This window comes from Alosa alosa, chromosome 12 (genome assembly GCF_017589495.1).
Source record: "Alosa alosa isolate M-15738 ecotype Scorff River chromosome 12, AALO_Geno_1.1, whole genome shotgun sequence".
NCBI lineage: Eukaryota > Metazoa > Chordata > Actinopteri > Clupeiformes > Clupeidae > Alosa > Alosa alosa.
This window is the reverse complement of record NC_063200.1, coordinates 12983928-13006616: the sequence shown is the minus strand read 5'-3', so window position 1 is coordinate 13006616 and position 22689 is coordinate 12983928. Positions and strand designations below refer to the sequence as shown.

Here is a 22689-nt window from a genome sequence, read left to right as displayed (position 1 = left end):
GAACTTCCTGCCGGTTGGAGGGGAACTCTCTTTCAGCAGGGCTTGGATGCGTGAGCCACAGGAGGGTTCACGGGGAATACACATGCTACAAATCAATCACCTGTAGCTGAAATGCATGTGTAAAAAACAAAACTTTTCTCCATTGTCAAGGTTTTGCCAAGCAGTAGAAACAGTGTACTCCAAACAATCTAAAGGAAGACCCATAAGCACATGCACACACAGCAGGGCCTTATGGTACTATAGAGGTTTATTGTTCTTAAGACGAAGGCATCTGATTGAAAGACAATGTCAGAGAAATAAACTGTACAGTCATTCATTGCTGGACATTTGGGACTGAAAAACTTATATAAGGATATAAGGAAAACATATAAAAAAATATCTAAGCAGACTAATATCATTGATTTCTTTCCTTTCTTTGGGCTATAACATTTTGAACAGACATTTACAACTCATAATTTGTACTAAGACGTCACTATGACAAGTTCATCCATTGCATCACAATTGGCAAGATCCATCACACACAAGCTAAGACTCGTAGTGCCAGAATTAAGATAAAACAAAATGGTTAGTCGCACGTTGCTTTAGTCTCTGACAACTGACATGAAAATAAAAAGACTTAGTGACTGTAAATAGAATTTGGAGATAGAAGACAAAATGTTTGGCATGGGAGGACATTATAATATGATAAAAGGAGTTTTTTTTAAGCAAGTATTTCAGTTTCTCAACTGCTTAACAGAACAAAATATATAATCCAGTTCTGTTTGCGATCTAGACAGTAAAGCCTCCCTTCTTGAATAACATGGAATATATACACATATATTACATACATACATACATGGATATATGAAGTAGCCTACAGACCGACACACAGACTAGACTTATCATTCAGTTTGCTTTGCTTGTGATTACATTGCTGTGGTTACAGACGTAAACTGGACGATTGAGGCAGGCCTTGCTGTAGGAGAAGCAGGCTGCCCTTGGTAGGCCTAATACCTAGGGGCACCAACATCAGGTGCAGCACTTTTCATTTTTATTTAAGTGGACCTCAACGACCCACCTAAAACAAACAAAACTGTCTCAAAGGCAGGGGGTGAACCACTAGTGCTAGCACCGGTACAGGCAAGTGTTAGAAGCTTAAGTCATTACTCATTCAGACACTGGATGGCTACGACACAAAGTCAAACTCACAGGGAGCAACAGGAGAGGACTAAAACGTGGTCCACACTCTAACACCCGTGCTACAACAGGTCTGCAATGGAAAGCGCTCCGTTCGCGCAGCGTACAAATATTTTATGAATGTATGTACCGGTATCACGTCTCGTGTAGCCGGTTCCATTGATTATTCACCTTATTCCGTCACGCCCATTTTAGAAATGTATTTTCTTCTGCCTTGTGCTCATACTTCTGGTCAGCTAGTTCCGGCTAGTTAGCTTTATTGGGATAACACGGCAGAAGAGGATGGAGAGGCTAATTTGGGAAGAAACGAAAAACGAAAAAAGATTCAGGTGAATACATAATTGTCAAAACATATTCTTATAAAGTGCTTTCTTTATTTTTTCCCAAAACCCAATGCATTATCTGATTATTTACTGTCTAAAATGCTATAACAAAACACTTAATGCGAGGCCATATTAAAGAAACGTCCTAACTCGCCTAATCCTATCTTATCTGTTTAGTAACCATGGTAACTATATTTAATAGAAAGTCGTTAGAGAACAGCTGCTCCCAAGTCCGATAGGAAGTTCAGATAGGAAAGGTCTATTACAGAAAAGTCACCAAAGTCCTAAATAAACGTCCCTTACGTTCAGAAGACCCATAACATGTCATCTAGATAGTCATATCTATGTCATACGCCATCTAGATAGAACTCTGCTATCTCATTGTATCGCAATGGATGTACTGCTAAACAGGAAGGTCGAACACAAAGCGGACAAAGATTGCGTCCCCCCTGTTTGCGCACGGAATAAGGTTAATAGTGGAAAGTACTTGTTCCAGCAGACGCTCTGCGAACGGAACGCTTCAGTTACGTGCCCTTTGTAGCCTCCCTGTCAATTTAATAATCTATAATTACAACCATCACATTTACAAGCCTTATAAAGGATGATGTCCACGTGGGTCCATGTTAACACTCAACAGAAATTAAAAAGCGAGAGAGAAAAAATGTGGTATTACGTGTTAATCAGTCCATGACTTTGAGTCCCTGAACATTTTTTGGATTAGTAAGACAGCTTTACCAAATCTACAAAGATGGTTTACATTATAAGGAAAAAGTAACAGGTGTTTAGGTGAAATATTTAGCAAAGCCAACTAGATTGTTAGATAGCACTCATTCAAAGGACTGGCAGAACAGACTGAAAGAAACAAGGATGATACACAGTGTAGATAATGAAGGCCATTGTTAACTGTCGCTACGCAGTTCAAACATGTGTTGCTGCTAAAGCAGGAAGTTTTCATGTCAGTGCAAAGAATGGAAAGGTACAAGCTAAGTTGGAAAGAGCAGGTTCGCTCAAAGAATGGAAATGTAGGGTAGATTGCCCTAATGTGAGACATTTTTTTGCTTTTCGGACTTCTGTAGTAGGCTATATTAGGCTAAAATTTAAACACATTTAAAGTCAACACATTAAATCCTTTGACCACAGGACCCTACAGCTTTGGGTTTCTCATAGTTCACTGACATTCATTAGTTTGGGGAAGAACCACACCCACTGGAGCTTAGGTGTCCCACATCAGGACAATTTAGCATACTAGCATTATGTAGCTAAGTGGGAAAGAACAGTTTTGCTCAATGAATGGAAACGTACAAGCACAATGTGGCTACAGTAAGTGAGATAGGGCACTTTTGCTCAAAGAATGAAATGTACAGGCATTATGTAGCTAAGTGGGATAGAGCAGTTTTGCTCAAATGTTAAAACCACTTGCTAGTGGTCTCATGAATCCAATACTGACCAGTGTAGTGCAAAATCAAAAGATTAAATGCTGCAAGCAGTTATATATAGCTACCTTAATGTTAGACGTGCTATTTAAATGGAGCCATTTAAAGTATGTCAAATTTGTTTACATTTGAAATTTTGTCACGATTAAATTTTCAGCCATCAATTAATTTCTTCAATTTGCATATGCAAATTATTTTTTGTTCATTAACAACGTATATAAATATCAAAATTCAAGTTTAATTTTCTAGAAGGTCTTTAATCCTTTGGTAATGTTGTTTGTCAACATCACTGTGGTACTCATATAAAAAGAATAATTGTACAGAACAATTTTTTATTAACATTAGCTACGATTTTACTACGAAAAAAATCAATTCTATGGTGCAATCCTTCAGGATAAGGCATGACTGGAATATGTCACCTATCTCAGCCATGTGATAGCTTGTGACATTAACTGGATTAAGGCTTGTGGTGGTTTGTCTATGTCTATGTCCGTAACCAGAGAATCTGGATAGCATATGTGGAATGTGGCCCGCATCTGGATCTTAATCTGGATCTTAAACTGGATCCTAATCTGGATCTTAATCTCGATCCTTATATGGCCCAGATCCCGGATCCTGACCCATCAGTCAGATGTTCAGACAGACACCATTGGTGCGTTAATGGATTTGGTAACACCTTGCATTGGTTCTTAATGCTAGATTTAGCTACACTATCTGATAAGGTAACCAAAGTATCCAAAACGTTTTTTTTCTTCTGTGATTTCTTTCTGTTAGTGAAAAAAGAATAATGGTCACAGCACCAAAAATGAAATACATGAAACAGAAATAAAATAGCAACCTTCAATCACTTCCTCATCTTACAAAAGGAGATTTCTGTGTTAGCTATATCGCCATCCTGAGTAAGACCTGGAAACATATAATTAAGTAAAATAATTGGGAATTCTGATTATTAACAAAATGTTCTCAATGCAGAGCACATTGACGGGAGGGGATGGAATTCTGTGACAACTAAATTTGATGGAGATTAACATCACAAGAAACACCTTTAATTAGCATTTCAGCTTCTCCCCAGTGCAGTGGTCAGATAACGCAGTAGCTCTGCTTTTGTATCTTGAGACTCCCCCGCAGGTGTACAGCCAGATCTCTGCACTTCACACCCAGCTCTGAAGGATGTTTTAATCACTGGCCAGGTTCTTACTTCCTCATCTAAAGTCTTCCAACTCTGGTCAGGTTCTCTCTCCTTTATCTATAACTCTTCCGACTTTGACAACACTGAGGAATGTGAAAATGGACGGAATCTAGTGGAAGCGGTTATACTGGCTTATCCTTCACATCAGAGAGACAAATCCTTAAATAGTTCATAGTGTCAACAATTCATCAAAAATAATAAAAACAAAACAAAAACAAAACAAAAAACACAATCAGAAATCAAGCAAAAACATTAAAAAAAAACAAAACCTTACAAAACACTGAAAGAAAAAATTACAAAAAAAAGAAAAAAGTCTTTGCCGCTGAAACACCTGAATCCCTGCCTGTCACTCAAGCATCTCCATCACGGCTCTCTGCTTTGGCCTTGTCTGGGCCAGATGTGCCCGTGGTCCAGTCAGACCCATCACACCACTGAATGGTCGTTGTTGTGGGGGCCACTGAGGACGGTGTGGTTGATGGACGAGGCGGACCGGTCAGAGCCCTCGGCGGTGCCGTTGACGTTCTCCTGCCTCTGGCAGCACAGGATCTGCTTGAAGGTGACGCTCATCTCCTTGTCGCGGTACGAGTAGATGATGGGGTTCATGGCCGAGTTGAACTCCGCCAGGAGCAGGAAGAACTTCTCGAAGGAGAGCACATTGCAGTCTGTGCAGAAGACGTCCAACAGCAGCAGCACTAGGCCAGGGGTCCAGCAGATGATGAAGGCACCTGGCAGAGAAGATATACACTATTAGAGGTCGTGTGGAGTTTCAGATGTACACAGGAGAGGTGTTACATTCCTAGTGCTTTAAGTAGGCTACTTGCCAACGACATGTGCACTGGACTGGATTCCCTTCAATATTTTTTTCCAAGTTAGACTAAGCTATTTAAATATTACTTTATATAATTTACTATGTGCATCTATTGTCCCATATGCAGCACAGCAAATTAAAGTTATTCCACTACTTTACATTTTGCATACCAGTTGTATCTAAACCAACCAAAGCTTGACTGAAACATTGTAAAACCATTGACTTGTTTTAAATTAATTAAGAGACAGGTCCTCCTCGCATGATCCTGCTGAAAACTGCTGGTTTCATCTCAAGCACGCACGTATTATGAACGCACGTTTTTTTTTATGTAGCCAGAAGCCAGTCGCCGACATTCAAAAATTATGCGGATATTTCACAGCTTTTGCGAAGTAGACCTACTGGGAAACGCTGGCAAGCAAGCTGCTGACAGATATTAGGTATTATAACTTAGACATATATTTTCTTCCCTAGGCTAGGCCAGCAACACACGCTGGAAAGATGCAAACAGATCAACTTAACATGTACAGTATTTCCTCCTGATTGCGAAAACGTTTGTTTTCTTTTTCTGTCAGTCCGTGGTTCCTTCATAAATTGCGCAGCAAATTATCAGACGAGTGACAGAAGCACTGCGCATAATTTGACCAGCAGTCTTCGCGTCCATAGTTTGTGAAACGATGCTGCGTCGGAGCAAAGATTTTAGATGCCGAGAGCAACTCCAAATAGGAGGACAAATGAGCGTCCGGCTTGAGGCTGCGCAGGACGCCGGACAGGGCTTTTAAAATCCATATGTGCGGCCTAAATTCGAAGTATGGCCAACCTATCGCTAACTGGCTTACCAACTCTTTCTCCCGCTCATTCTACCGCTCACGTAGGCTACCTGCATATAATATAATATGATATAATATCATATGAATAATCAGGAATTAACATGAGTTCATAGTCTCCTATTCATGACCTCATGCATTAACAACACATAAGGCATTAGGTACGATGGGTACATCATTATGATATATGATTTCTTAAGCATGATCATAATGATTACATGAATTTAAGGTTACTTTCTCAAGAGTTCATTATGTTTGTGGCCCCTGAATTAAAGTGGTGAATAATGGCATGTGTTTAGAAAACTGCAAAGTTGTGTTCAAATCAGAATTTGAGCAGTGATGACCACATTTTTGGCAGAAAAAGAAATAATCATGATCATGCTTAATAAATCATAACTCATAATGATGTGCCCACCGTACTTAATACTTTAGGTGAAGTGCTGTTCATGTATGAGGTCACGAATGACAGACTATTAACTCATGTCAATTCTTGATGATTCATGAGATATTAAGGAGTACATAAATCATGTAATACATAAAGTAATACATAAATCATGAATTAATTCATGCATGAATTCATGCTAATTCATGTACCCTTACCTTAAAGTGTTACCAAAAAGACTTCAGCATTACAGATGACATCATTTCATCTAAACAATACAAGCCCAGATATAGAGATCAGACGAGAAGTACTTCAGTATTTAAAGCTTTGAACATCAATAATTCCGACACATACAATCAGGCTTGGAATTTCACCATTTTAGGGGCAAGGCCACTTGGCCTTCAGTTGGGCATATTTGGTGGGGGCACAAAGGCCACATGTCAGGGCACCAAAGCCAAAGTTAACTATACAGTAGTAGGCTATAAAAATGATCAAAGCTGTATTTAGCTTCTTCACAGCAGTAGACCTGTATCACTGTATGAAACATTACAAAGACATGAAACATGACATATTAAATAGAACTGTAAATCATCTGATCATCTAATATTTACAGATATCTAGGCTATATTTAACATTTATTTTATATTTGGCCTGTTATGAAATCATGTATTGAACAATTTAGGCACAGCTCAGCTTTAAGAAACTCAAATACCCTGCTTAGCATTTTGTGATCATTAAGGCTCCTTTCACAAACTCTTAGTCAGCTGTACTCTGATTTGAATATTTACCGATATCTAGGCAATATTTGTAACATTTATTTTGTATTTGGCCTGTTATGAAATCATGTAGAACAATTTAAACACATTTTGAAACCTAAAGACGAAAGTTGGTGAATGTAGACCTTGCTGCAAAGTTAAAACGGAATACTCTGGAACGGCTAACTGTACAGGAGACTGCTGGTCTTTGTGTTCAGTAAGGTCTGCTGTTTATTCTGATATATGGTTTGTCATGTGTTGAACGAAGGGTTTGTGAAGTATTCCACCGGATGAATGGGTAGGGAGATGGGCGCAGAACCTTATGTAGAAGTTATGAATTTAATCATATTTTTTACTTTTCTCGCGAACCGTTCACCACAGCAATTAGCGGCTAAAATCGTTTAAAAGCTGAGAAAAAGCTCTTTCGTGATGTGATACATGTGTCTGTGTGATGAGTAGGCTACTTTGCGATCGCGAGTATTTCAACTGAGAAGAATGGGTGAATTTGGATGCACTTTCTTTCTTGCCATGTAATTTTCTCCACTGTTTAAGACCAGAGAATGTCTAATAACGGGCTCTGGTAAGACTGAATTAATTTGCGCTGTGAATGCTAAAATTATTTTGACAGGCCATAGGCTAAATAAAAATCACTATTAGACGGACGCAAAGCAGAATATTGAAAGAACGGGGCACCAAGGCCACAGTGGCCTGTAACCTTTGATTTTCAAAGGGGCATCATGGCCAACGCAAGGGGCAATGACTGCCATGGCCGTCGTGGCCGCTGTGAAATTCCTACCCTGCATACAAAACTCGGTTACACTTTACTTAAAGGTATCTACATAGGAGTGACATGACACTGTCATGAATGTGTCATAAACATTATACACATTATAAACATTATAAAGTCATAGACGTTTATGACAACGCTTCTGTCATTAAGTGTCATTTGTTTTTTGTCATGACAAGTTAGGGTTAGGGGTTAGGGTTAGGGTTCATGACAGTATCATGTCACTCTTATGTAGATACCTTCAAGTAAAGTGTTACCCAATACTCCATGTTGAAGAGGTAATATATGGTGCAGCAAATGCACGTGAAAATCTACAAATCGAAAAGCTGGGATACGCTGAGAACACTGCAGCAGATATACAGTATTAATGTATAATAAAAGTCTTATATGTCTGTAAAGTCCCTCTAGATAGCATTATGAACAGGCATATTTGTCAGCTCTGGGAAGGTCTGAATGGTATTTATTCTGACACTCCCACTCTGCCCCCACCCTCCGTCAAAAACCAAGAAATGACATACTCACTCTGGTCGTGCCAAACTTAAATAACATATGTTACGATGAGTAGAAACGTCCAAAACAATCCCACTCTAATCCCAGACCCTGTGGCCCTGTCAAAACATCACATAAACGGGACTTTGGCCTTTATCAACACATCGGAGAATGGAAACGGAGCTTGGCAAGCGAAGAACTGAAATGACTGTTCAAAAGGTTACGGCCAAACTGACAGAATTGTGTTTCTCTCCTCTGCTTTACTTTTATCGTTGTGAAAAAAAAAACATGTTGATCGACTCATAACAATATCGGTCTTATTACCCGCACGACACTGCTCTCATCTCCAGTCGGTCAGAAGGGGGATAAATATTTTGGCTACAAAAGTTATTTTGTACAAGAGCAGATATTTGTGAGGGCTCTGCTTTTTATTAGCGAACACAGCTGTTCTCGCACGCTTTACATCACTTGAAAGCTATGTGGCGACTCTCAGGAGTTAGATAAACCCAATAAGCTGCTAGCAACATGGCCTTTCCACAACGTTTCCCCCCATCTCCCGAGCAAGTCAGGCAAGGTGAGGGGGGAGGGCAGCTGTTCAAAGCTAACTTTTAGGTGCTCTGGAGTCTTACAAGGAGAGAGGGAGGGGAGGGGTGGGGGGCTTTAATTTCCTACAGCAATCCCAGCGCCCTGTCCACGTGTTTGCTTTGCTCTCTGTCTTTACGCTAGATTCCCCTGAGCGCACTTCTTGCCCCTATATAAAATAAGGGATGGAGGCGAGGACTTCATTCACCACTGTTCTCTCCAGCGGCTTTGCTGTGGGATCCAAATTAAGCAGTAGACTATGAGAATGATGCACCGTAGTGCGCCGATTCTGTGGGAACAGCGCAAATGGCTAATTTGGAACAGGAGGCCATGATAAGACAGCTGTTTACAAAATGCAGCATCCAAAAATATGTCTACAAGCAGTAACAAACAATGATAAAAAAAACATCATGGATCACCCTGTGTTCACACAGAATGTACAACTACAGCCTAAATCAAAATAATGACAAGGCAAATGTCTGAGGCTTAGAGCGGCCATATAATATTCAAACGGGTCACACAGACAGCACTACACAATTCCCTAATTCATAAAACACAACAGCAATTCATGTAAAAGAAGGATTTTGGTGAAATTGTCGTGTGGTGAACACATTTGAACAGTGTATGGAGTTTTGTTTGGGATCATACTAGCTTACAAGAGGGCAATTTGTTTCTTTTTTGATATATATGGGATCAAAATAATTTGTGTAACAGATAATCTGGATCAGGTGTGTTTATCTGGGAGATCAGTGCCGATATACAAGATCACATATAAGCATTAGCTATAAATCAAAACAACATGCGCTACAATATGAACTTGAGACTTATCAGAGTGTATCTCAGGTCATCTCCTGACTACATTACACCAGTATTTCACTGCATGGGAAGACAGAGGACAGGAAATATGGGCATTACAGTAAAAGGCTCAAACAAAAATAAATTTGCCACCAGAGTTACAGATTACTGTATAATTTGTTATCACCCCCCAAACAAATGCACCGTTTTGATCTCGGAAATGGAAAACACTTAAGGATACATCACAAATGACATTTCAGTTTACTTTGGTTCAACATCCTGAAAGTGACACCAGAGCCGCGTAATAAAAGCTCTTCTTCGGGCTTCTCCACGAGGTTCCTGTAACAATGACTGGGGGTAATTAAGTTAACCCCCAACCCTGCCCGCATGAGTCCCTGTAATGGACCGCCTCTTTCCCATGAGCGCCCAGAGACGCCTTGCAAAAAAAATGACTTCCCCCCCAAAAGTGATAGTGCACATTTGTGGTAAGAGCCGATATCCCACATGGAAGAGAAAAGAAACCTCGAGACCAAACATATATTTTCCAGTTGGCCTCTGGTTTAACAGCTAATTTGAAACATTTCCTTTGACAAGTGTCATGAGACTCGGCCTCATCTCGTACTATAATTCTCGCCCTCACAAATGATCTCCCCACAAACACATGTGGTGAAGGGAATTGTGCGCTGCAGAAATATAAACAATTGTTATTTTATGACAAGGAAGATGAATAGATTATCCAAGAGTGACATGGCTTGGCACTAGTTGTGTGAAAGAACAAATTTCGTGCACGATGATGACTTTTTAAGTTGCACAATTTAATTCCAATTTGAAACATGGCACATGCTACACTTCATCAGAGTAAACACACCATTTTGTGGCAAGAGAAGTGCACCATTTTGTTCAGAGAAAATAATGAAGGTAGTGCACGGACGGGGGATAGATGTTGAGAAATGAGGGAGAAAAAGAAGCTGAAAGGTTTTCTTCAGCGCCAATAGGGAGCAAACAATGCTGTCCAGTGTACTTAAGATCCCCGAACAGCAAAATCTGCTCTGTACTGTGCCGACTTCAACTTGGGGTATTTAAACTGGCACCCACTCAAAGCGCTGCGCTGACTCCAAACAGGATTCCGATTTATGACTTCCTCTTGGGTCACCTTGCACAATTAGACCCTGTGGCCATTACTGCTCAAAGGCCGCTTGCATGAGCACAACTCCCATGTGGAGGGACAAGGGGAATGCTTGCTGGTAATGCCCATGAACACAGAGCCCATTTACTGAACCAACAAATAATAATGTCTTCACTCCTTTTTTTTCCGTGGGAGAAAGAGCAGACATTGACCACAGAACCACCACCAGCAGTGCTGTGCTGTGCTGTACTGTGCTGCTGGTCAGCTTTTTTTTTCCGTAGTGGACGTTTCTTTATCTGTGGCCGGTGCCAGACCAGACTGGAGAAATGACAGTTAAAAAAGCCATGCTGTTAACTAGCCTCGCGGTGGTTTCCAGAACACACACACACACACACACACACACACACACACACACACACACTTGTTTTCAGAAAGTCCTCGACAGCACTGCGAGTTGTTCTTTCCACCGTGTCCTCTCAGAGACCAGAAAGAGAGAGAGAGAGAGAGAGAGAGAGAGAGAGAGAGAGAGAGAGAGAGAGGGAGAGAGAGGAACAGGGTGTGGATGAAAATATTGAGCTAGCGTTGCTATTTTTTGTCGCAGGCGATAGCCATGTTGTCCTGTCATGAGTGTGTTGTGGTGTGATGATGAAGCTGGAACTGCCCTGGGAGCACGTGACACACACACACACACACACACACACACACACACACACACACACAGAGTGACAGTCTCAGCGCTGACTTCATAAAAAGGGACAGAGGGCTTGGTCGTTATAAAATTTTGATTAATCGAAGGATGACTCACAGGGCATTATCAGGGGTCATAACAGCTCATGGGGCTGTTGAACTTGATCCTTGAAAGTCAGACATTCCATAACAAACAACTGTCTTTGCTTGTTAAGTCCTCACAGGCATGCGGGCCATTTCGGTGAGAGAATGTCTTTTTTTTTTATTCTCAACTATGCAGACATGTGGAGAAGGGGGGTTGGGGGATTGGGTGGGGGTGGGTATGAACCCCTGTAAGATTTCGGCACCTGTGACGCTGCTAAACACATGCCTTGCATGGTTTTACGCAAACGCCTGGATCAACGCACTGGCTACAGGACCAAGTCCATTTGTTCTGCATTTGACATGCAGACCTTGTTTTCGCAGCAATTTTCGATGAATTATTTCGATGATGAGCAATTCTCGCTCTGCACATTAGCGGACACAGAGCTGTTTTGTGAGATCATTCAGAGTAACACCCCCTCTCTCACTGACTTCCAGGCAGAAAGCAAAAGGACGAGTGAATGAGGTGATTGTGAGTTGCCCGGCTTCCAAGCCATTTCAAACTGTCCACATTAATTTGATCTCATTTCACTGTCTTTTGGTTGCAGATCGGATACAACCAGATCGGAAAAAAGGATAAGGGATCTCAGGGCTTTCTCAATCACGTTTGGTTGAAAAGGCTTCTCAGTTCTGTCACCATGATAAGAAAAAACAATATAGTCAAGTCATATTATAACCTTCAACTAGGTCTTGTCCAGTCTTGGCATACAGTCAAGTCTGCCACTGGTGATTCATTTAAAACAGGCAGTATCAAGGCCACAAGACAAGCCTATTTGTATTTCAGCAGGGAACACATTGCTAAGGAGAGCTGTCAGAAAACACTATCAGACAGTTCAACAAACAAACAAACAAAACAGAAGTGATGCTAAGAGCTGGGGGCAGATAGCCAGGGCAGATGGGCTGACTGTGGTATTTTCCATCTCTGATAGTGCTTCCCGGGAGAAATCAGGAATAGCTCATTTGACATTCTCCTGAGAGAGGCCGCAGGCTTGCGTCATCTGTCCAGCAGATGTGAGGTAGGGACAGACATCTCCACCTCTCTCCCTCACTTCCTCCAGAGCGCCGACGCGCTCGCTAGCCCACGGCTCCTGGTTAAGATAGCAGCGACAGCATGGAAATCAAATATGGTGGCATGGTGGGGTCAGTGACAGGAAGTAAAGTTGACCCTGTGTAAAGCCAGTATGGAAATTCCATTTGTCCATTTCTCTGCTACGGACAAACTTCCTCTGGGCTGAGCAAGACAAGCTTTACAAGTCCGATAGAGCTAGCATAAAGCATGTCAGCAAAAGGCTTACGGGTGAAAAGTTTCAACATTTCAAAACTAAATTGAAAACAATACACTGCTTGCATCACTCAAGAGGAGCACAGAAAAAGTGATGGGTGACATCATACAGGGTGTGAAAAAAGTTCTAAATGAAAATCAGTCACTACTGTTCTTAATATCAGTGACAAAAATGTACATTTATTTCACTGATTCAGTCAACCTGAGTCGTACACGGAGTCAGTCCTGCACTGCTCGAGTTCAAAACGCCATGCACTAATAACAAAAAGAAGATGGATAGTCTGTAAGGCAGTTGCATCAGTTTCAGCTGAGCCACTGCGGAGCTGTAGAGCGTCAGATGGGAGAAATCTCTCAGATCCTTTGGCTCGTAAACTCCAGCGCAACCCGCAGGGGCTGCCTTTGATTGGAGAGAGAACAGAGAAGAACCCAGAACAGCCTACAGCCCAGTACAGGGTTCCGACCCCTAACCTGGAACAGATCAGAGCCCAGAACAGCTCACAGCCCAGAACAGGATTCCAGAACTCTGAACAGATCAGACCCTAGAACAGACAGGGTTCCTGACCAGATTAGAGCCCGGATCACCCAAATCAGGGTTCCAGAGCCCAGAACAGGGTTCCAGAATGCAGCTGAGATTGTTTCTCTCCATCTGGATTGGATCTGGTCTGCACAAGGCCTGATTCTGGATTGGATCTGTCAGCTGTTGACTGATGTTTGTGCTGCATGTCATCATTTTGGGGCGTGTAAAATACTAGGCTAAACTAAAATACTGTCAGGGACAGTGGACCCACGCGCAACACTCGTTCAGACACGACACTCAGACACGACACTCAGACAGGACACACACACACACACACACACACACACACACACACAGGACTTGGACTAGACAAAACAGAGAGACAAACCAACAAAGAAACAGGGGGGTAGAAATACACAGATCAATTAACAGAAAGACAGAGGACTGGACAAAACCAACGAGAAAATAACGGGGAACGGGTGTGGAAGCAGAAACGAGGGAAAACTAACAAGACAGGAAGCACAGACCAAATAAGGGAAAAGGGGTGGAAACAGTCACATGACAGCAGACAGGTAACAGGCAGGTAAACACAAAGCACATGGGGAACAGGCAAAAACAAACACAGGACAATACACAAAATGGCCACCAGGGTGGCACAAAATCATCAGTCCGGTCCAGATCCTGACAAATACACTAAACTAAACATTTCTTGACAAGTTCTGGGCTAATGGGCAAGAAAACCCTCATCTGCCTCTCCAAGACGCTCCTGCCTGATTGCCAACTCTCCTTGTCTTTCCTCCACTCTCCCCTCCCCTCCCCTCCACTCCACTCCACTGCACCTCAGGCCCCCAATTGTCTAAACAACAACAGCACTGTTTCCTGTGCCACATGGAGGACCAAGGGGGCCGGAGGTGGCGTCCTCTGACTGGGCTTCTTTCTGCAGAGGGGCACTGAGGCAGGGGTCAGCCGCTGAGATGACGACAACGACACAGGGGCTGCCGCGGCACGCTCTGCAGAGCGGCTCTCAGCTGCGGAGAGCTAAGGAAGTCAACGGGCGCTTTGTCTGGAGGAGAGGGCGAGGGCGTCGGAGCGGTGGCGGCGGCTGTGTAAACACTGCCGACTTGTCGTTGAAGTGTGCGTGTGAAAAGAAACATTTCAAAAACGTTTACGTTTTCAAATTCCAACTCCCTGTTAAGTCTGCGCCCTGGGAACCAACTGGTTCTGTGGAATTGGTTCCTGCGTACACTCAGAGGAACACTTTGCCTTGTAAACTCAGCCTGGCACTTCTGCGTCTCACTGACCAGATCTCATCCTAAACACGCAGCAGCCGGCTCTGAGACTGAGCTGCGTGGGGCCACAGCGCTGAACTTTGTTCCAATGTGACGTTCAAAAGATGCGGTAGATTTGGATTTGGAGGTCTGGATTACAGCATGTCTGCTGCAACACTGGACTACACTGGTGAGCGTTCTGGCACATAATGGCTGCCGTGCATCACCAGGTGGGTGCTACACATTGGTGGTGGTTAGTGAGGTCCCCCTTTCCATGTGAAGTGCTTTAAGTGTTGAGAAAAGCGCTATAGACCCTTTCAAGAGAGTTCCATTCTCAGCATCATAGTTGGCCCCACAAGACTTCCTTTTTAACATTCCATATGTTATCTTAATGCAGAGGAAGTAGATTGGGGCCCAAATAGAACGTTCAAGCTGTTTTTTTTTTTTCAAATGTTTTTTGTTTTTATTGTTGAAAGGGTCTATATAAATGTAAAGTGTTGTTGTGGTTACAGATTACACAAAGCCATATAAGTCCAAGTCCAAGTCCCTTTCCCTTGTCTTGCCTTGCTGTGACTTCCAAGTTTGCTATCTGCGATGGCTCCTAGGTAGCTATCATGCAGTCCTTATTCTGAGCTATGGAGTATTTTGGTAGGTGAAGGCCACTTGCTGCTAGCCTGGGACTCACCACACACACAGAGTGGGAGAAGGTGTGTGTGTGTGTGTGTGTGTGTGTGTGTGTGTGTGTGTGGGTGCTCTTCTCCCAAGTGCAGCTCATACAAAGGAAAGGAAAAATGCCTGGTATTCTCTCATTGACGGAGGGCCTCCATCACCACTACTGATACTTGAACTGTAAACGCAAGTGAAAACATAAAATGACACTTCCTACCCATGCTTGCTGAATCAAATGTGGTTATCTTTGTATTCATGAACTCACTGACTCTGACAACATGACACAAAATAATGTTGCTGTGTAACCCCTCATGTGAGCATCCATTTTGTGATAAATCTGATAAAGCAGCACATTGCTTAACACCAGGGCCTGAATTTCAGGTGGGAAGATATGGCGCACGTACGATGGTGTCAAAGCTGCTTTGGCTGACTCGTGAGATCCTGTGTGAGAGAGAAGTCTCGCTGACCTTCCGCAGCTCAGGAAGAGCCAGGCGACTGATAAGAGACATTCTCACACACAGGTTGGCGTGCTGTGCTTCATCATTTCTGCTCTTCTCACAATAAAGGAAATGCAAAGCACTGCTAGCGCTGTGGTTTAAACTGAGCTCAACATGTGTGGTGTCAACTCGACAAACTGAATTTCACTGAACCAAACATTGACATGTGAGTGACAATAGACACATTTGAAATGAGAGATCTCACAATAAAGGTATTGCTGCGTGTAATGGTCTTTATTGCAGCCTTTTTCAAATGGTTATATCCCCAAAATATAGTAAGCTACAATACTATTTACAATGTATATCACTGATCTGGAGACATGTATTAAATAGGAAGAATAATTTGGTTTTTCGGCATGTTCTATTCAAATCCGACTAAATACAATGCTCAATGCTATTAAGTGGATTATCCTGTCTCTATGTTCTGTTCTTTAAGGATAGTTGCAGAAATTCACTTCATTGTATTAAAGAATGTTACCTCTTAGCCAGCCAACGTTATCTGTGCAGCTCAAGTGGTTTTACTTTCTCTCGCACAGATGCGCGCAAATTGAATGAGTGCTCATACAACTACCCCCTAATTGTAGGCCTCTATGCGCAATTATACCACATTTCCAGATCGGGGAAACTTTTTTCTTTTCCCATCGACCTGTGGTACCATTATCAATCATCAGAGTGACCAGAAGCACCGGACATAATTTGACATTTGATATTTTGAGTTAATTTGTATCTGTATCTGAACACCGTAGAGGCCAGATGACAAAAGGAAAAAAACAGACACTGTTTTCTAAATTCTACGGAAATCTCTGAATACCTGAATACCTCACCCGGAACAATCTTTATTATTTCCAGAGCACTACCTCACCCAGAGCAATCCTCATGATTTTCAGAACACCAGCAGCTTTTCCTAAGTGCATGTGATTGCCAGACTGTTCCTTAGTACTGATTGCTCTTAGTCCACACTGAATCCATTTAATATGCCAATTCTATTGTGTGGTGTTCCTTGGCCCAAAAAAACATTTCAACGTAAGTTACTGAGAGAGAACAGAAACAGGACATCCAACAAAAGCTCAAATTGTTGTGCCACGTTGTCCTGCACAGTGTCGCGTCACACCCAGGGGGGACATTCTGACTGAAAACAAAGTTATCAGCCTGATTTTGTTGCTGTTACTCACTCACTCACTCGCTTTTGTCACATGCAGTTAGCACACCGTGTAACTCATCCTCATGATCCCCAGAGCGATTTGACTCACCTAAAACGATGACGACCGTTTTTAGCAGGCTCATCATGGTGTCGCGGTTCCGCCGAGGCCCGGAGCTGTGCCGGGACATGCGCATGGTGCGCTGGCGCACGTACACAAAAGATGTGGGCGTACAGCACCACCATCACCACAAAGGTGACCAGGTTGAAGATGGCCCAGAAGATCAGGTAGGAGTTGCTGTAGAGCGGAGCCATGTTGGAGCAGGTGCTGACCTGGCAGATGCAGTTCCAGCCCACGCTGGGGATGGCGCCCATGACGATGGACATGGTCCAGATAATGACGATGACCACCACCACGCGCCGGTTACTCATGCGCGTGTGCAGCTGCATGCGGAAGACCGTGATGTGGCGCTCGATGGCGATGGCCAGGAGGTTGGCCACCGACGCCGTCAGGCTCGTGTCGATCAGACCCTGCCGCAGCAGCCACGTGCTGACGGTCAGTCGCCGCGTGTTGGGGCCCGTGTTGAACATCAGGTAGAAGTAGGCCAGCCCGGCGAAGAAGTCGGCCGCGGCCAGGTTGGCCATCAGGTAGTAGATCGGGAAGTGGAAACGCCGGTTGACGTAGATGGCGACCATGACCAGGAGGTTGGCCAGCATGATGAATATGCAGACTGTGATACCCAGACCCATAACCAGCGTGCTGACCGCATTCCAGTTCTGGGCCAGGTACTTGCCGCTGCGGTTGTAGAAGAAGGCGATGGTCTCATTGTAGTAACACTGGCCATCCTCTACGTCCATCTTGAAGGGTCAAGAATCTGAGGAAGAGAATAGATGAGGAGCAAGTGGTCAGAGTTTGGTCAGCGTTTCAGCCTGATGCCCTTTCCTCTATAGCAGTATGTACATCAGACTTGGAGAGCTGTCAGTGTGTCTGATGCAGAGTTCTCTTAAGGGACTTCTAGGCTCCTGAGGTTTGAAGGGGCAGTTCTTAACTACTGGAATACCCCACAAGAAATAATGATCTATCTGTTCAAAGATGGTGGGGTAAAACCTTTGATAATTAAAGTGATCACTTGAAAGATTAATTTAAGATCAAAATGAATCTCATCTGTCTTATATTACCTTAAGCAGATTCATTAATTTCATGGATCTTAATTTTCATCAATTTCATGGAACTAGTGTACTTCTTGAAACTGTTTTCCAACAATGGCCAATTCTTAAGTACAGACTTTAGCAAGCTTCCTCAAACACAATTCCGTTTCCTCATGGAACTCGTCAAATCAAACATGAATTATTCTCTCTTTTTCCTCAAGAGGGATAAATGGCATTTCCCTCATACGCTGAATTCAGAAATCCAACTAATCAAATCCAAATGACCAGGACCACAAAGACTATGTCAATCATATTTATGGAAACATTGGTATGGGTGCCTGTTAAGACTCTCATGAATCAGAGTATGTTTGTATGTGTATATATGTATGTATGTGCTGTGCAAGAGGGAAACAGATGGTGTGTTGATGACCAAACTCACAACTGGCCTACTGAATGTCCTGCTGTTAAAAAACAACCTCTGTCTTTTTCCAGCTCGAGGTGTGACCTCACCCTAGCCTGATACGCCACAGCCTTCACAACCAGGGGGGATTTAAACACTATTTACACTGGTGCTTTCTTTACCTTGTTTTTAAAAAAAAAAAAAAAAAACGGAGAGCAGCAAGCCAAACTGAGCTATTCTATTTGCTGGAGCGGCATGGGTGTGTGCACAGGGCAGCCCTAACACTCACGCTCTGTGTAGCGAAGGGCCTGCACGGCTCTTCTCGCTCTCTGCTCCGCACTGCCCAGCACACACACACACCATGACTCACTCCTGTCCTGTGCAGCAGCATACACCCCCCTCCACACACACACACACACACACCCTCTGCTGCATCTGAATTGGCCGATTCTCCCCTCCCAAACACCCAGCACAGGAAACAGGGCCTCAGAGAGAGAGAGAGAGAGAGAGTCCAGAGCAAGCGACTGGGGCAGAAAGTTAACCCCTTCAAAGGGAGGGATGATGAAGCACCACACACACACACACACACACACACAAACACACACACTCACTCTCTGCTCCCATTTACAAATTATCTCATTCAATAAAGTAAATAAAAACAGATTTTTACCTTCTACCTTACCGTCAACCTTGAATATTTATTGTGTGAAAATGGTTTTGATTATTGTAGTAAGCAGTGTGTGTCGGAATTTGTTTGACACACTAATGTTAAACAGTACCCATTAATGTGTCATATAAATAAAATAAATAAATATATCAAATAAATAAATAAGACTAACATCACAAAAGTTCTGTGGAGAGTTTATTGACCTTAGGACACAGGGGGAGAATTATATATATATATAACAATAAAAACCTCATTAATTACTCTTATATTATGTACTTATATTATGTACTTTACTTTTTAACCTATTTTTTAAAAACTATTGCATTTTTATGCTTTTATGTACTATTACTCTTTGCTTTTGTTTATGTGAAGCACATTGAATGATCCCTGTGTATGAAATCCGCAATATAAATAAACTTGACTTCACTTGACTTGACTCATGCATTGGACACAAGCAGAGGAGGACTGTGTCTATAAACAATTGTTGACATTTGTGACTGTAAACAAATGTTTACGTTTGTGCGCTGGCTCACTGGTTTGGTACCAGCCAGGCTCCTGGCCCCTGAACAGAGCCCATTGTTCCCTGTGGGCTTGTGGGTCTGTGTGTCTGCTACAGCTGAATGCAGCTCAACTCTCCGGCTCTGTTTGTTGCTGCTGTCAAATGCTGATTGTTGAGGCGAGGGCTTTCCTGCTAATAGACCACAAAGGGCCATATCTGGGGCACTTAGACAGGGCAGGGCTGTGGAAAAGGAGGAGACTTCTGGGTGGGATAAGGTATCCCAGTCTCAATGAAGGAATATCACACAACACAATTCAGAAACATTAATATGTGAAGTATATGAAGTATGACTGTGTGATTTGACTTCAGATGACTGAAGGACTAGAGCACACAAATAGCTTTTTGCGAATGATACCCATTCTAATAATAGAAGTACTTTTTAACCCCTCATAATTTACTAAAATAAATTTGACCCTGATATGTGCTACGGTATGCTAAAAGTTGTTGCTGATTGCCTTGCTGTGCTGAGAGGGTCTGGGGGTGAGAGTGAGCGGACCCTCGGTGGGCTTTAAGCATGTGTGTGGCACCCCGGGCAGTCTGCAGTGCACGCGAGACAGATCCTGTCATTGTGAGCGTGCGTTTTATCATCACCCCTCAGTGCTCTGATCTCACCGTGCCAAAAAGCCCACCAAACAAAAGCACTCCTGTGCAGGAGACCCCCCACCCCCCTCCACACACACACACACACACACACACACAGACTTCCTCCCCTCTGCCGCCACTGAAAGGAGCCGTTAGAGAAAAGAAACACTTTCTCATATCGTACGCTGACAAGACCACCCTGCTCCCAGTGTGGTGGGGCTGCAGTTTAGCATTATCACAAAAGCCCATCCTGATGGAGGAGGCCAGAAGCCTCCACACCACCCCACAGCACAGGAAGAGCCTGTCACTCTGTCACTGCACCAGCTGATGGGAGTTATAGACATGAAGTCTGAGGGGAAACTAGTGCATCATAAGCAGCGTGCGCGCACACACACACACACACGCGCACACACACACACACGCGCACACACACACACATGTACTGTAAATATGCCTGCTTATTTGAAACAATCATTTTTAACTAATCTAGTGTTTATATATTGTAAGTCACTTTGGACAAAAGCATCTCTCAAATACCATAAACATAAACGTGAACATAGCCATATAAAAGAACCAGACTACTGTGTGCGGAGTGTCTCTAGAATGAGAGGGAAAAGAACTCAATAATAAATGGAATTCTATGAACTAATCAGTACTGTCAAGTATCAGACACTTGTTTGGCAAAGCAAGGAACAGTACAAGCAATGGACACATGATTAATACACTAATGATGTTCCTCTACACGCTAGGCTCTGTGCTTTGACTCCTCAAGAATCAATCAGAGCTGCAACCTTGGTGCTGTGAGCTCCCAAAACATGATATTCTCATAGTCGTGCGCGTGGCTAGCACCTGATTAACCACTACAAGAGGTGGGAGTCCAGAGGGGAAACCAACAAGGCATCCAGGGATGATTTACACAATGCAATACAATAATGTTGTTTGCTTTATGACAAGATTTAATCAAACTCACATCACAAACAAGGAAACTCTAACACCACAGCAAGCATTGCCGGCTATGATTGGATTATGAGCTTGCAGTAATGACAGCAAATCTGATTGGCCACTTTCCTTCATTCAGTGAATTTGATTTGACGATGGAGATGATTCACGGGTGTGGCTATCATCAGAATACAGTTGCACTGTAATTATACAGCTAAAGACATAAATGTTCATCTAAATGTTATGACTTCTTCCTGCTATCTAAGCCAAAGTCCTTTTAGGCACGTCCCTCCACTCGGCGGCCATATTGCAACGCTTTTTGGGCACTTATCGGGCATCTATTTCAGCAGAAATGCACCCGTGCAAGGCCTTACCACACCAACCTTGCTCCAGCGGTGAGATCACAACACATGATTGGCACGATGTATTCACATGTCGACTTTTTTGCCGCGGAAGGGGCGGAATATGTGAAGACAACTGCCATATTGGCGTTATAAACTAACCCCATGCATTTCTATGGAGATTTTTTTGAGTGCTGTGTCTCCTCATTAGAAAGTCTCTGTCTAAGCTAAGTGAATGTCAGATGTCAAAAACAGTGGCATGATATTTTCAAAGCTGGATTGGAAAGATAAACTACCAAGTCTAACACTGCTACCCCTCTGGCAACCAACGAGAACAATATTTACCAACCGAGCCAGTATTTGCTTCATAAATAATATTTGAAAGGACACATTTGTAGGGGTTTGTTAGCCTGGCTAACACCAAAGCTCATCTCATTAAGATGGGGTCTGGGAACTACAAATACATTTTCTCGTATTTGAAACGTGGTTTACGAATGCCCAGAGCGGTTTTTTTGGGCGCTGGGAATGTCTATCAAATGCATCTGTACGTAGCTCATAACTGCTTCGGTATGTTGTCATCGTCTTTCTGTCCCCCCTCCGTTCTGTGATTGGTTCCTTCGTTGAGGTGAAAACAAAGTCCATGGAATCCAGGCTGCCTAGCAGCGTGAATAAGATTGCGAGCATAAGGCAGCATGGGAAAACCCAGGCTAGGGGTTTAGGGTCCAGGAAGCGACTACAAACACACTCATATCTATAACACACTAATATCAAACAAAAGAGGAACATGTGGTGTGAATTTAAAAAGTAGAGGTGTGAAACCACTATTTCTATAATTGGCCCATCTGTCTCTGCTTGCTAGCTTTGCAGCCTATGGCTAGAGTGAAGTTGCATCCTTGCCACAGTGCAGAGATAGATAGATAGATAGATAGATAGATAGATAGATAGATAGATTGATAGATAGATAGATAGATAGATACTTTATTGATCCCCAAGGGGAAATTCAAGAAACTCAAGTGGTATCACCTATGTCAGTTTGGAGGGTATGTGGTCTGTGCACAAGCGCTCAAACTCCAACCAGATAATTATATAAATAGTGGTTTCACACCTCTGTGTTCAAACACCTTGTTATGAACTGCAGATAACAGGTTCTATATCTGACATGCATGCACTTAGATGGCAGGAAG

The 22689-nt window shown here is 42.9% G+C and overlaps 1 protein-coding gene across 1 annotated transcript in view; it reads right to left on the bottom strand.

Annotated features, from left to right (window-relative positions):
- Positions 1-229: 229 nt before the first annotated feature.
- The window catches only part of lpar1 (lysophosphatidic acid receptor 1), a 39704-nt gene continuing 17244 nt past the window's right edge, over positions 230-22689 (bottom strand). Inside the window, 3 exon segments of the mRNA XM_048259634.1 lie at positions 230-4846; positions 16981-17089; positions 17091-17743. Coding sequence (XP_048115591.1) covers positions 4545-4846; positions 16981-17089; positions 17091-17726 — 1047 coding nt within the window. The 5' untranslated portion in view covers positions 17727-17743 and the 3' untranslated portion in view covers positions 230-4544.